The sequence below is a fragment of the Cuculus canorus genome, chromosome 5 (genome assembly GCF_017976375.1).
Source record: "Cuculus canorus isolate bCucCan1 chromosome 5, bCucCan1.pri, whole genome shotgun sequence".
NCBI lineage: Eukaryota > Metazoa > Chordata > Aves > Cuculiformes > Cuculidae > Cuculus > Cuculus canorus.
The window spans coordinates 11,208,648-11,224,911 of NC_071405.1; the positions used below are offsets into that span (position 1 = coordinate 11,208,648).

The 16,264-nt window shown below is 40.4% G+C and overlaps 1 protein-coding gene across 1 annotated transcript in view; it reads left to right on the forward strand.

Annotated features, from left to right (window-relative positions):
- Positions 1-16,264, forward strand: part of LGR4 (leucine rich repeat containing G protein-coupled receptor 4) — an 80,759-nt gene that overhangs the window by 25,705 nt on the left and 38,790 nt on the right. Inside the window, exon 2 of the mRNA XM_054068420.1 lies at positions 8,675-8,746. Within this exon, the coding sequence (XP_053924395.1) occupies positions 8,675-8,746 (72 nt within the window). The remainder of the gene's footprint in view (positions 1-8,674; positions 8,747-16,264) is intronic.

The window sequence follows — 16,264 nt, forward strand, 5'->3', positions numbered from 1 at the left end:
TGTGCAAACAGAGGCGGCTGCAGGCTCTGCTGGTGACTTTGGGCAGGTTACTGCATCTTTGCTTGCCTGCTCTCCCTCCCATGCTGTTAGTCTTGTCCAGTTAAGCCTCAGACTCTTCTAGGTGAGGAGTGTCTCCAACTGTGTGTTTGTACAGCACCAATCACGTTGACACGTTGAACTAAGGCCCTTAGCTTCTTGTTGCAGTGCAAACAGCAGATGATAAGATGTTGTGCTCATTGGAGAGATAGCATAAGTACTTAGGAAATGGCAAGTGTATTTGCTGGGTGGGAATGCAACCTGTGTCTTGTTTAGCCAGTCACAGCAGATGTTGACTAAGGCTTTAAGTATTTGGTTATTTCCTTTCTTACAAGAGTGTTTCCTTGAAGAAGTGGAAAAGAAAACATGCTCATAAATGAAAAAATGGCATGGCTGATAGGCTTTTTTGTGTCTGCAGAATGGACTGTGAATACAGAACAGGTTTCTGTGCTTTTTAGATGTTGGAGGTCAACGTGATCATGTCAGAGGCAGTAGGACTGTCTTTAAGGTTGTTGGGGAGAGACAGAATCACAAGCAGAAAAATCTACAATAATGTACAAATTGGTTTCAATTCTTCTATTTCATTTTATCTTTAACAGTTTTGTCAGTGTTAAACTTCAAAGGAGCAATAGATGAAGATTGGAAGGAGGAACATGTGTTGGGTCTTGGCAGTAAGGATGGGAGGTTATGGAATAGTTGATGCTGCAGAATCTGGCTGTCGGCATACCCAGAGGTACCTTTGAGCAGGGTCCTTCCCACTGGGCGATGGGCACAGGTGGTTGTGCAGACCATGTCAGAAATTGGGAGAACATACATTTTAAATGCAATACCAGTCTTAACGTATTATTACCACATACGTATTAGCTACTGGAGTTGGCTAAGGTGGCCAAGTCTTTCAGTGATAAATGAAGGTAGTATGTAAGTAAGAAGTAAAAAAAGTAATTGCTCAGCATATTACTTAAATGTTTTTTAGAACTCCGAACACTTTATAAGTGTAGGCTCCTCTATAAACATCATCTTTCCTTTGCCTGATACTTGTTTTCCTTCTGTTCATGATTTGTAGCTGTTGTGATTGGCATGTCCGCATGTAACATATATCCTTGAATTCTAGCTGCATTCATTGCATTCAGAGTGCAGGCAGTTATGGTTTCAAAGCAGTAGTTGTGAAGTGGTGCTTCTGGAATAGAATTGTTCACATCTTGTTATCAGGAAGATACAGTAAAACAAAAAAACCCAAACTTTTTTCTATTTAATTGAATTAATTTAATTAGAGCTTCCTTGCTGACCCTCTGGGCTTTCTATGCTTTCATTATGTACTGAATACGATTAGGACACGGGACAGTATGAATGCAAATTCATTGACCCCGTCCCTTCAGTGGTTTTATGTTCATCCTGGAGGAACAAGCTATAAAGTAGGGATGTGATTCAGCCTCTGGTCTCCACTGGGACTGCCTGCCGAGGTGTGTGATTTAGTTGCAAATTACATTGGTTTTCATCATGTGAGAGTTTTCCTACAAGTTCAGCACCAAATTTGTTTCAAGACCGTAACACCACAGTACAACTTGAATTGGTCTAACCTGAGTTTCTCTGATTTCTCAGCTCCCCCCTGCCCACCCTCTGCTCCAACTCCTCTGCCTCTCCCTGCTGCCGCACACCAGGCAATTCTCCTGGTTAATGCAGATGTGACATGCACCGAACTCTTAAGTGCTGACCATCATCATGCAGCTGCATATACATCTGTCCCTTTTTTCTTGATGATAGGCAAAGAGTTGTTGATAATAAGAAAAATATCTGTTGCTTTGTCTTCTTGATCTTCACTGATGTTAATGTAATTGGGATGTTATCCACATATCAGTGGTCCCAGTGGGAATGGATGGCTCATTGTGGCTGTATGTTTTCTAGCCTCATTTTGACTTGCACTTGCAAGTCTGGCTTTTTAAATGCAGTTTCTAAAAAATATTAACAGCTCCAGCTTTTCCTAGTACTACTGAAGCTAGATGAGAGTTACTACCTGGGAAATTTTACATAGGATTGAGACCTTTTACCTAATAGTTTTGTAGAAGTAGGTAGGAGGGCTTTATTCAAATATAGATAGCTCAGCCTAAATCATTTTGTAAGTGTTATAATTAAATAACTCTGTGGCAGAGGGCCCAGACCTTGGAAAAGACTGAATGGAGCCTACAGTATTACATGCTATTATCTATCAGCAAACAGGTTAAGCTTGCTCAGAGGGAGTATTTTATAGGATTTTAAAGGTGCCTTGTTGAAACATGATCTTCTTTCCTTCAACAAACACTCCTCTCTCTCTCTCTCCCCTCCCCCTTTCCCTTCTAAACTTCACAAAAGATAGAGATTAGGTGGACAGCCAAGAAGTTACCTATTAATGAAGTGATGAGGAACACAAGAGAGTAATTTGATTTTATTTTTTAAGCAGCCAATCTCAATTGGATTTGACCAAGATGTAATTTTCCTTTTCTGTAGCTAGATATTTCATGTCTTTCTGGCTTAAGGACTGTTTTACAAAGCAGAGTATTTCAGGTTGCTAGCATATGCGGAACATAAATATGGTGGGAAGGTGCATATGCCCCCAGTTCAGTGCAGATCCAAGTGTTCATAGCAGAGATTGCTATGCAGGATAGAAAGCCTAGCAGCAGCATCTCCTGTGAGTTTTGGAAGACATGCCAGCACACCAGAGCTGGGTAGTGAGGAAGGTTTCTTTGCCTAAAATGTGCACACCTTTTGACTGGGGTGCATGGTAGGTATTGTCCAAAAAAAAAAACCAACAAGGCTGTTGCATCTAAATGCCCTCATGCCAGAGAAAGACCAACTTCATTTTCCTTCTCAATGCCCTTCAGATATTGTGGGTCTGTTGGCTTTCGTTCTCTGCCTGTATCTTGGGTTACTTTATGCATCATTTTTGCCTGTCCTTTCCATATCCCTCTACAGGAAGTCTGCGTTTCCCGTTTTGTGGTCCCTCTTTGTTGTTGCAGCTTTTCTTCTCGTGCAGGAATTATTGTCCTCTTCCTCTGTTTCCATAGTCTCTAGTCAGCTTCTCTGTCTAATCAGAATCCCGCTCTGGCAATTGGTAAGAAGGATGTTGAGAATAAATCTAACAAGAGTCAGGCTACTTCTATGGTAGAGCCAGAACTTGAAAACAAGAGAGAAAGCCATCTGAGTCCTGCAGGAGATGCTGTGAGGTGCGCTGTGTTTTATTGAATTCTCTTGTGTGTGATACCACTGATGTAAGGTGTGACTGAAGCTGTCTTCTAAAGATAAGTAAGAGTTTCTTTTTTGAAATACTGAGACAATTAGTAAATTGCCGTTCAAGATATGAACTATTTCTGGTCATCCTGAAGCCTGGAGAAGCTTGACTTTGGTTGGTGCTTTGGTTAGTCCTTAAAATAACTCTCAACAAACAAACAACTGAAACTTTCCATCAGGAACTGGAATTCTTGCACAGGAGGAGTATAATAAAAAAGTCTGAAGTGCATTGTATTGCCTAGTTCAGATTTCTGAAATCTCTACTGCTGGTTGCTTTGTTGCTCTCAGGGTAGTTTAAATCTCTTGCTTTATGCAGAAAGGAGATGAGGTGCTGTGTGTTTTTACTCTATCCAGCAAAAGTGCTTTCTTCTCCCAAGTTATTTTATCTCATTTGATGCCTCTTTTCAACAGAGGGAGGTTTTCATAGTTCTTGGTGTCCTTGCTAGTTAGTATATGTATAATATATGTATAATTTTTTTTTGGACTTGTGCTTCTGTGTTAATGAAGCTAAAATGGGCTCTTGCTAAACTAAGCTGGCAATGAAGAGTAAAGTTGTGGTCAGAATAACCTGAAAGGATCTACTGAAGCAGACTGAAGACAGCAAATAACTGTTGGAGTACTGTGGCTTGATTTTTCATCTTTGGCCTGTAAGAAGTAGTCCCTGAAGTACCTGGGATGGTGGAGTAACACTTTCAGTAGGTTTCTTCAAGCTGCTTGTTTCAGTTGTTTTGGTTTTTTTTTTCTTTTTCTGTGGTACCTTCCTGGGAGAAGGACAAAACTTCAGACCGAGCGTGTGAGCCTTATCTGTTGTTCAAAACTGCAGGCACGGCAGCAACAGCACTGTAGGAGGGAGCATGGTTGTGTTTATATTCTGGCGTTGCATCTCTCCTACCTGAAATGGCGAAACTAATTGTGACTAAAAGGCTGTGATTCATGTTATCCCTGAGATGCAGCCTCTTCTTGCTAAAGAGGTTACCACCTTCGGCTGCTCATCATTTTAGTTTCGATGCCAGCACCTTGCCTGATCACGCCCTGACCTGCCTTGGTTTAAGTTGGTTAGCAAGTGAAGATTCAGCCTGGCTGCTTAACAGAGATAAGCCGGGTTAATGGCTCACTGCTGGAAAGTTTAGGTCTACTTGGCTTCTCCTTCGTTTTCCTGATGAATCTACAGTGTAAAAAAAAAAGCCAAAAAAAAAAAAAAGCCCCAAACAACCAGGGCATTCCTGTCCTCACCATTTCCCTCTTAAAGCTGTTATGTCCAGCTTGCACTTCCCAGGGATAACATCCCAGATGTAAACATGGGGCTGAGTTTAACGTCCAGATAGAATTGTAGGTTGCCGGGGCTAACAGATCATACTGCAAAGTGGTGAAAGAACAAGAAATTTAAGATAAGCCTTTCAGATGGAGTCTGAACTTCAGTGTATCAGTAATTTTTAGGCCGTGTGTTTGGGTTCTTTAGGGTTTTGTTTTGATTGTTGTGTTCTGAGGGTCTTTTTGGTAGTGATCGAAAGGTTTGGCAATATTGTGCTGTTTTTAGGGGACTTATGTCATAAGATATGATATCACTGTCCAGAATGGGTCCTTCAGCGTAGTCCTGCTGAAATTAGACAACTGCTGATGTGATCCTTCTGTCGTGTGATAGCATCGTTCCCATGGACGCTACTAGAAGTTGGGGAAATACTCTTGGGTATTTGTTTTGTTCATTCTTAGAACTTTCTTTTCTATGTTAGGACCTTAGATGAGCTCTCCACTCACAGGCCTGAGGTCTTTCTGGCAGAGGCGGAGGAACACATGGAGTACGGCTCCTTCTTGGTGGAGATTTCTTTGACGTATCCAAGTGTACTAATATTTTGTCTTTATTGCATGAACAGCCTTCTTGATTGTTCATAGAATGATTTGGTTTTTGAAATACTGTGAATAATAAAATAAATATTATCTGGAATAAAAGCAGTAGAAACTTGGCAAGGGCTGTTTTTTGGGGGGCAGTGCTTTTTGGGGGGGAAATCTTTGCTGTTATTTTGTCATAATATATGGTGCTGGTCCATTTTTTGTTGTAGTTCTTCTATACAGCATGGGTTACTAAAGGAATCTTCCAAATTAACTAGGCAAACATTTTAGAGAGTGGCTAGAGCATCTAACATTAGTGGTATGGGTGTTTGCTAATAGTTTTTATAAATTCTCACATTGACGCTTGTGAACTACGTAATATTTTGTTACCAGCAAATAATATCCTCCTTGACTGAGGATATTCTGAAGAAGGTATTGCAATACATCTTTGTGCCTTTTTTTGCTATAAATGCAGTTTCGCTGAAAATTAATCTGGAGTAGAATTTGTGGATATTGATAATACTTCTCAAATCTTCATTATTAAGGTGTTCTGATTTGTGCTTACCTCCAAGAAGTCGACTCCCTTTACTAAAATTGTAGATGCTGAGTCTTGGAGCTACAGGCAAAAAACATTCTTTGCTAATTTCAGATCCCAGAGAAAGCAGAAATCACGCAGAATTTGAATGTGAGCCATGCTATATGTCTACGTGGTTTCCACTGAGTTTGTTTATGGTTTGCATGAGACACTTCTGAAAATCAGGCGTTTATAGTTCTGGAAACTTCAAGACTATGGCTTTGTGTCCTAAAGAGCTGTCACAGAGTGTGAGAAAGGTGGTTGAAGTCAAAAGCAATGTCATAAAGTATCTTTTGATTATATGTACTATTGACTTATTTTTACTACCACCATTTAATATGGTATACATAACAATAGGGCTTTGTATCATCTGGACAGCCTTTTGAGAGAGTGGTGCTTTTTCTTGCTTAGCTTACTACTTCTTAGGATTTGTGTAGGGTCTCCACCCGCTTCTGCCTGGTTCATAATTGCTTCCAAGTCAATATTAGAAGGGGACCTTTAGTCCTCTGATAAGGAAGGGAGTAGCATGGATGTGTGAAGCGTGTGTATTCATGACAATTTGAAAAATGTATATAGGGGAGTAGAGAGAATAGAAGTTGCAGTCTCCTGCTGACGATTCGTGTATTTGAGACTTTATTTGCTTTCCTGCAGAAGAAGGAAAATCCCTCCTGCAGCAACTGCAGCATCTCACGGTACCCAAGCTGCACACAAAGCCTCTCTTAAAGTGCGTGGGCTGTAGAGTTCAGCAATAAATCATCTCCAGTTCAGCTCCTTCTGGAGCTTAGTGAAGGAGGCTGTTGTGCCCATAGTGGATTTTATTGGTCTTCTCTTGGTCTCTGAAAATTTGGTTTGTTTTTCATGCACTGAACCTTATTTTGGTCCCCATTGCTCTTAAGTTACATTAGTATACTCCCAACAGGTGCTGAGGAGTAACTCTTTTTGGTTTACACTGAGGTATGAGAACTGGAATTCTGGCCTGCTATTTAAGAAACTTTTAATTTAAAAGAAACATTTAATTTAAAGAAACAGTTGCATCTAGATTTAATGCAAGAGTGCAGTGTTCACATTGGTGGTGGTTGGTTACTCGTGCTGCTCAGTCGGGAGCAGCAGACCAGTTGCCAGGTGCTTGTCAATCTCAACATAAATTCACTGACATCAGTTGACAATGTCAACTGCAGTAACTGTGGGGTTTTATATATAGTGCATCCTGTTGTCACTGTAAATAAGGAAACTTTTTTTAATGAGCTGTTTTAGGCGTTATGGTCTGGCAACTGGAGGAATAATGTGGACGCTCTTTGCAGGAAGTGGTTTAATTAGGTGCTACAACTTTATTGGTTGGTTGTACGGTACTGATGTGGCATTTGGTTTGTCACAGCATGGAAGAAGGCACAAATGTCCTGAGACACCGTTTCCTCAGAAGCAGCACCAACCCCTCTGTGTGCTCCTTGCCACCCTTCGGGGCCTGACTCTGACCCTCCTAGGGTCAGCACGCCGTCATGTCATGGGTGGGAGCTGTAGCAGATAACATGCATGTAGAACTCTAGTTTCTCAAGAGGACTGGTTTTGCTACTACAATATAGTTCTGTGGGGATTTGTGCCATTCTGATACAGCGGAGAGAGTCTACGTTAACCTTTCTCTGCCTCAGCAGAAGTAGTGATAATTCCGGTTGAGGCAAATGTTTGAATGGCAGTGGTTGCTGTGGATGGGCTAAGAATGTCTGTTCCAGGAGTAGATTAATCTTCTTAGGTGGCAAAAAAAGTCTGCTGTCCTGCTTGCAGCCATCAGCCCTTCAGATCTTCAGGCAGCAGTGGTGCTCGTTGACTATCAATGAAATGGAAAGAATGGTTTGGTTTTGATTGTTTGCTTTTTACCCAAAATACATGGGAAGGAGGCACATACATGGTTAGACAACAACGTGTGGAAGACAGCGAGCAGAAGGAAGCTGGGAGGGCTGTGCTAACAAGTCTCACTGATTTGCTCCTTAAATTACATATATATATATGTGTGTGTTTGTGTATGTGTATACATATATATATATATATATATGAAAAGAAAGCAGTAACCAAGTGGAAAGTAAGAACTTGGGTTATAATCATGAATTGTTAGGCAGTTATTAGTTTAATTATCAAACTGAATTGGTTTTATGCTACTTTTACTCACATTGAGTAATAACTTGCTTTAGAACTGGATTATATGTGATGGTTATGTAGGTGTGAACTGAGGTGATGGCACCAAGTTTGCCACTTACTGCTCCTTCAGAAAGAAAAAAGCCGAACAGGTCTGCATACCTATCATGTACGCACTTGCTGCCGGCCTGTCTCTGCTCATGGATTGAGAATGAAATCTGTTTAAAACTATTACCTCGAGGACTTCTATAGGTTTTGTAGAAAAAAAATTACTGTGGTGGAGCTGGGACATGTTTCTGCTATTCTTGTCAGTTATTCCAGAAGCCACGTTTGCCAGAAGCTCTTTATTAAGTCCCAATGCATGTATTCTTCTTTTTTTAAAGACATTGTGGGATGAAAATTTGCGTAGTGGGTGGTCACAAGTCTTTTTTTTATTATTATTTTTTGATATGCTGTGGTTTTAGAGCTGCCTTAATGATCTCTGTTAAAGTTGTGTGCATGTGTAAGTTGGTAAAAATTACTACTGGGTATAACAGGACTGTAGAGCATCTTCCATACATGCATACCCTGTATTTTCACAGCATTTTTTTTTTGTTTACAGTCATCAGAAAACCTTTTTATATCAGCTTTCTGTTGTGTAGGTCTTTGCTGTGACTGGATTATCAAATTACTGTGCTTTGAAAGTTTAGCGTGCAAATTTCTTTCTAGAAAGAGATATTTCTGTGTGAGGCTAAAATATTTTTTCCTGTTATCATACCATCTGATTAGGCTTTCTTTTTTTACCTCCTTTTCCTAGAGTGCAAAAATCGCTTGCTGTTTATTGATAAATCTGTGTTTTTTCTTCTGCAGAGATATCAGCATGAATAACATCACAAGGCTACCAGAGGATGCATTCAGGAACTTTCCCTACTTGGAAGAGCTGTAAGTATTCCACACGTTAAAGTTTTGCTACAGCATCAGATGCCTGCGTGAAGATGAAGGTGTGTGGGGAAATAGTGTTGAGTTGATCTGCAAACAGAGAAAGCAATTACACTTTTTTAGAAAGAATCCTGTGTTTGGAAACCGGAACACTAAATGCTACTTACAAGGTACTTTTTATGGTAATTATTTTAATCATGACTAGAGTGATGACACATACTAATTACAGTGTTATCCACAGATAACCTAAGAGGTGTGTAATTACCATTGTTTCTGAAGGAGCTATGGTATAGCTGTTGCATAAATTCCGTAAAGTATATATTGTTTCATTCACTGAGCAGCTTGCTCCTATTTCCCTTCACAAACCCATCCTGATCTGCCTCTGAAATTCAAGTTCTGTGGTACAGGGTTTCTTGTCCTTAGTTTCTCTGGCAGAAATTCTTTCTTCAGTTGCCATCTCCCTCTCGCCCCACTCTCTTTTTAGCTTTTCTTTAGGTATTACGTAGGTGGACTTGGACTTATGAATCCTCAAGCTGCACTAAGGGTCATGTGTCCCATGTTTTGCTGAACCTGAAGTCTCAGCTTTGCAACGTTGAAGCACCCTTTTATAGCATAGCCCCGGATTACATTGAGTTTCAGAGTCAATAAACGGGGAGTAGGATTTGCCTTCCAGTTACTGCTTTAGTAAGTACTGTTATGTGACAAGCGATTTCGCTGTGCCTTAGTTTCCTTTTCTGTGAAGAGAGGGTAATGGTTCAACCTTTACCAGAGAGCATTGAGAACTTCCAGTAAGCAGCAGATAGGACAAAACCACTGCAGTTTGCTTTGCTTCTCTTGCATTTTCAGTGGCAAAGTAGTATTTCTCATATCAAAGAGCATTTAGAATGCAAAATAAGGCTGTCTGTATTTGTGACAATGGCTACACTGGAACTATGAATCCTGTGCTGAGAGATTTTTCAATGAATGCACCTTAGGGAAAGAAAAAGTTTATTTCCCCAGAGAGAAAACCTCATAAAGTAGGGAAGCATTCTTCTGACATCACAGATGAGGAAACTGAAGCAAAGAATTAAAGCCATTTGTAGAGGGCAACAGGATAAATTAACCCCATAGCAAGACTGCAGATAAAGCCCAGAACCTTTGACTCTGGTTATCTGCTACAACCAGTGCAACCACTGCACCTTACTGGAACAAAGATACTGAGAAATTGATAAGAGGTGGATCACTTGCTCCTGAAGGCTTGTGTTCCCGAAAGCTTCCCGGTTTTCCTTCTTTGCACCTCAGCCATGCTGGTTAGTCTAATAAGGTTTTCTCCTCTCCTTACAGTTTTGATCTCTCTCATATCCTAGTAATGTAGCAGCTACCATTACTAATACAGTCAAATAACTCCATTTTCTCTGGTTCTTAAGCAGTTTTGACTCTGGTCAGTACAGTTGTAAAGTGCAGTTGGGCTTATTTATGTTAGATGAATTATATGTCATATCTTATTTCATGCTTAACAGGTTCTGGTTTGTTCCCTCTGATTTTAGGTAGTGCTTAAATTTGCAACATAGTTGAGAATACCTCAAGAAGGTAAAGAGATTTGCCAGAATTTCAGATGGTGCATGTGTGTAATTGGTGCAATTTACTGAAATCTCTATGGCACAAGTAGTGAATTTAAAAAGAAATAAAATTAGAAGCCTGGGAAGGCATGCTTGTTTCAGAACATACAGTAGTCAACAGTCCCCTGTGTCCTTTATAGTATGCACTGCTATATGTCTATATGTTTTGTAAGATATTTGTAGTCCATTTTTTTTTCCAAATTCTTTTCATATTTCACATCTTTTCATTTTTCATATGGAATTTCAGTCGTATTTCACACACGAAGTTGAAAACCCCAAACAATTCTGTTTTTTCCAACTTTAAAATTACTGTGGGAGACTTCATTTTTTCCTTATAAATAATTAAGCAATAAAACCTAACTGGTGGGTGTGCATATTGTGTAACTTCCATAAACCTCAGGGTGTGTCAGGAGGTAAAGAGAAAAGGCAGAGCCTTCAGCCATCATCTATTGTGCTTTGGTTGCCTAAGAGCCATTTGCTACGTGTACCTCATTGTCCCTCTAAATTCCATCATTTCAATTTGCAAAAATATAGGCTAGCATTAAGCTCAGAATTATATGTGAACACCCAGAAGCTTTAAATCATTCCTAGCGTGCTTGCTTGATATATTGAAGCAACTTCTGGGAAAAAAAAACCAGCAACCCCAAAACCAAAAAAATCCAAACAAAAGCACAGCCAAAACCCAACAACTTTTCATTAAAAATGCTACTTGCCAAATGTTTGGATATATTTGAATCAATCAATTAGTACAATAGAAAAAAATACACTTCTCATTTCATGTTTGTTACCTCTTCCAACTGCATGTGTATAGGTAGGAGAATCTCCAGAAAGATGAAAAAGAAACTCCCAACAGCTATCAGGGGGGCAGAAAGACAGGAAGAGTTGAGAGTAGACCCGTAAGTAGACAGTACTTCTCAGTTGAAGACCATTAACTGAGACTTGTGAGTTATTAGTAATGTTTTGCAGCAGTAGCCTGCTTTGAAGTTGAAAGCCTGCTTGCTGAGGCTCTGGCCGTGTCCCGTCAGCACTGAAATGAGGAAATTTCTTCCTTTTCTTTGAAGACCTGGTTATAGTCATCCATGCATAAGTCAACTCCAAGTTCCCTTGCTTCAGTTCACATTCTTCATAGAGGGGATATAATAGATTCAAATAAAAGCAGCTTCCCTCCTTAATAGAAATGACCAGCACCAGACATGACCCGTTCTTTCGTCATTCTGCCCATTCCTTTTTCTCTATGGGACAGGGTACAGAAATCTTTGAGTCTTTATTTTTGCTGTTTCTGGACAGAAAAAACCCAAACTGTTGTACTTCCCACTGTACAACCACAATTTTCGCTCTCCACTCTGCGGTGATTTTCAGACTTTCTTCCTGCTTTTATTTATAGTTGAACAGATCCAAATTCTGACTGCCAGGCACTAGCAAAGTTGCTTTTTCTGCACAGAAACCTGGGTGTGGGTCTCCAAGCCAAAGAAAGAGACAAAGTTAAAGGAAAGGGATGTTGAAGTCTAAGTTAGAAGTGACTTTTCCATCTAAAACTTTTCCCAAGAGTTACACGCCTAAAGCAAATGCAGTTCCCACAAACTTAATGGGAATGTGGTGAGTACCCACACCACCGCGGAATCAAGTAGCTCTTCATTCAAGAGACAGCCCCAGACACTTCTCTCTTCATACTATGCTTTACCTCTGCCATTTGTCAAATGCTCCAGGCCATTAGCCCCTGACAGACTTAGTTAATTAATATTGCAAAATAGTATCATGGAATTTAATTGAGTGTAAATGGGAGGCAATTAGATGTATTATGTAGACAACTGCGTCTTACACAGTGCATTTATGGAGAGGATGCAGAAAGAGTCATTTAAAATGGAGGTTGTAATTTCCTTAATGCAGTGAATTATTTGGTAGTCTGGAGAGACATCAGAGGACCATTTTCTGGATCCTAAAATGAACGCTAGTGAATAAAATTGGAAGAATCAGCGTACCAGACTTCAAAAAAGCTATCTGCTTGATTAAAAGTGCCTTCTACGTCACTGGATGGGGAGCAGCTTCGGTTCTTCGACGTGTGCATCCCGTGCTGTTTTTAGATGTGCTGGGTTATCCGAGACACCCGCATAAGACTGACAGGTCTGATGCAGATGGGAGATGGATGGCAGTTGGGGCCAAGTGGAAGAGAGCATCTGCAATGACACTAAATGGCTGCGTTCAGGGAACTGACTCCCTTGCAAGTACCAAATCTGCAGGTACTATCTTTGAGATAGTGTCCTACCTGAGTAGTATTTGCAGGTAAAATCAAGGGGAGTCCAGCTTGTCTGTGGGCGGAATCTGCCCATTGTGTTCTGTCCTCCACGTGCTCCTCTTCAGCCTTGTCATGCGTGTCACTGCATAGCATGCTTATCATATGTCTGTAGGATTCTTGCACTATTTATAAATGTTATAAAAATTCTCCATCTCTGTGTAACCGATACCCATCTGGAAGTAATTTGCAAATGATTGAAACAGCAATGGTCAGAGTCAGCAAGGAGCAGACCACCAAGGGTGTTGCCGCAGCAGTTAATGAAGTGTATTCTCCAGAAAATGTTAATGTAAATATGCTGCAACCCTGAACTTGATATGGAAACTAAAAATCCTTGAAGAACTTGGCCACAGTTTTCTAACCACACCTTGAAGTATTTATAGAAAGCTAGAAGAGGAAAATGCAGTTAGATAATGGAGTGTTTTTAGAAAGCAGAAGCCATTTTCCAGTGTGAATTTTTAACTAGAAGAGCCAGGTTGTGTTATGTTTTGGTACTTTTTTAAATGGTTGCAGTTTGTTTTAGTATTTTAAGTTAGCTGAAATAGTCTGAAGGATTTTAGCTGTGTGATTTCTATTCACTACATTTGTGAATGATTTGCTGGATTAATCAAAAAGATACTGTCTCATCAAGAAAGGCAAATGAAAATTATTTTTATTCTTGACTGATTTTCCAGTCTGCCTTCGGGAACTCAAACCACTCAAATAAAGCAAAAATCTCCTCAATTTCATGACCTTTTAACTGTGCTTTTGACTTCTACTCTTAACCCTTTAAAATGTTGTCTGTTTACCCTGCCTTGATGGGTAAGGTTTTGATGGTAATATTTTAGCTATCTGGCTTCTGGTCCACATTCGAGCTGGTGGGGAAGGCAGAGGGCAGCAAGCTGTGACACGAGCACGTGTTGTCTCAAACGAAGCGCTGGTCCTGTCTCAGCCAATCAACTGCAGACCAGGACTCTGACCTTCTCCAACAAGGCTTAGGAAGGGTGCTCACTGACTGTTGGGGTTTTATAGACCATATCAGTAATACTGCAAGGAAAAGAACCACTCTTGAAGGAAACAAGAGACCGCAGTGCTCAATTATCTTCCCGTTGTATGCTGATGCCAGTCTGTTATGTTTCTGGGTTATGTTCAGTCTCTCTTCACTTGACACTGCCCTCAGATATATATATTTTTTTTCATGAGTCAAGGCCGAACTTTTTATTAAGGTTTTTGTTTGCTAGCTGATGAAAATGGCTAGGGAAATGAAGTGATAAAAGGAAGGTTTAGATTACTGAAAGTTTTTTCTGAAAGACAATGCTAATCTGCTTTTTGAGAGATGAATAAACAGCAAACAAGAGACAGCACGTGTGCAGCTGCAGTTTTTCAGGAAAAGAAATAGTACAACTGAGAATTTGCTTGACTAATTATATTCAAGCTGATTACAGCATTAAGAGATCTACTTAAACATCTTAAACCCCTCTCCCCCTGTCAGCCAGAGTCTCTGATCATGGCTTTTAATTGACAAAGTATGCTTTAAGAACATAAGGATTAATTAAAATGCATACTGGCCGTGTAAATGAGGTGGTTTTGCCATAAGGTTGTAATCAGGAAGTATCTGCAAGGGAAATGTCTAGAGTTATTTTTCCTCTTGACTGCAGCTGAAGATGACCACCTGGCTGAAATGTCACAGCTGCTTGCTTTTGTAGTATCTATTTCAGTGTGTAATTTAGATGGTCCCCTTCCTTCTAATTTCTGCATCAGCACCGAGTTGTATTATCCTTGGGGAGGGAGGGGGAGTGTCTGTCTTTTTTTATTACTTTGGTTTTATGAATAAAGCATGTCTTGGAGTTCTGCCAAGGCCACCAAGGCTGAGTTGTTAGTTTGGGATGCAGGGTTTTTCCTCACCTGGCTTCGAAGCATTCGGTGGAAGGAGGGTTTATGTCCTTCACTGCTAGGGCTTTTAAAAGAGTATTTTCAAGGTAGAATACGAACATTGATGAGATGGTACAATTCCTCTCCCTTTCATAAGCATGAGTAGTCCTAGGATTTGTAGAAGGAAGATGGAGATCAAAGGGCTTGTTTTAAGTAGAAAAGGTAAGGATGAATCTTTTTGAGAAGTGGTCCTTATGCCCTGTGTTAGCTGACATGGTAACTGAGGCTGTGGTTAAATATCCTCTTGTGAAACTAGCTAGTAAGATTGGAAACATTACTGCCCTCTATCTGTCCATTCAGCCCCACCAGCAGAGCCTGAGAAACAAGCCAAAAGCTCTCTTCAGCTGCTCTGTTAATAAGGCAGCCTCTGTAGACGTCTTCTGTTGGTATTTCAAAAATAGCCAGCTGACGTTGGGTTGGAAGCCGATGAGCACTCTTCCTCCATCTGCCAGTTTTGAATATTTGAACAGCTGGAGGAGGTAATTTCCTCAGTCGCTCCAGCCTGAATTCCAAGAGGTAAAGTTCCAGTGAAGAAAATGCAAGGTGTAGGTTTCACGTGTGGTAGCAAGTTAAGAGCCTAAGCTTCAACTTGACCAGCTAGCATACATTAGAAACATTTGCTGCCTTGTGTGCGCTGAAGCTTTAGAAAGTGCATCAACATGTTGTAACTTGCACCTTCAAATTCTAGTCAAGACAAACCTTTAGGCAAAGACTCCCAAGTAGAATTAACCACAGTCAGCTAAGATATTTTTAAACATCACCTACTGCACTAGATGCTAAATGATGTTTAAAAACATGTTGGCCAACTTGTGTTTAATTAATGTTTTCTTATCTATGTGACTCCTAAAACAGTTTGATTCTGGATGGGTTGCAATCTTGCTGATACAAGAATATTTCTGTAGCTTAGAAGGTTCTCGCTGTGCTTCACCATTGCATATTTTTCCTGTTTGTGGGGACAGATGCTGGTAGGTTGAGTAAATTCCATTATTTTTGGAAGATGAGGAAGTTTCTTTCCAGTTTCTGTTTCTACATGTTCATTTCAAAATTTGATATGGTTGTGTATAAGGATCCCAAGACTGATTATTCTGCTGCAAGTACTTTTAGATGGAAACAAAACTTTTTCCTTAGCTGTTGTCTTTGAGTTTCAGCGTTCAGCCTTATTTTCGCATGTGTATGCACCCATAAGCTGGTTTAGGTAAATGCCCTGGAGGCTGAACTTTGTGGTATTACGCTTCAAGACCTGTCTTACGAGCCTGAATTTGTTATGCTGCCTGAGCTGCCAGGTTGAGGCTGTCTGAACATATAAACCAGATAAGAAACTTCTGGAGGCTGAGCAGTAGCCTCAGAAACTCTCAGGCTCGATCTCTCCAGGTAGGGTAACCCAAACAGTGCTTGTACCCTGCAGTCAACCTCCTCTTTTTTATTTCAGGAATTGGAATACTATCCTGGCACAGCAGTAGTAACCAGTACTCATGTAAAGTTCTTTTCCTGCCCTTCCTATAGAAAACAAAATTCTAGATATTTTTGATAATATATCTGCTTGCTTTTTCCAGCTGGCAGAAAGTTAACAGTTGACCGAATGTGAAACAAAGATCAAAGTTCTGGGCCCCTCGCTACAAGAAGGATGTTGAGGCTCTGGAGCGTGTCCAGAGAAGAGCAACGAAGCTGGTGAAGGGGCTGGAGAACAAGTCTTACGAGGAGCGGCTGAGGGAACTGGGGTTG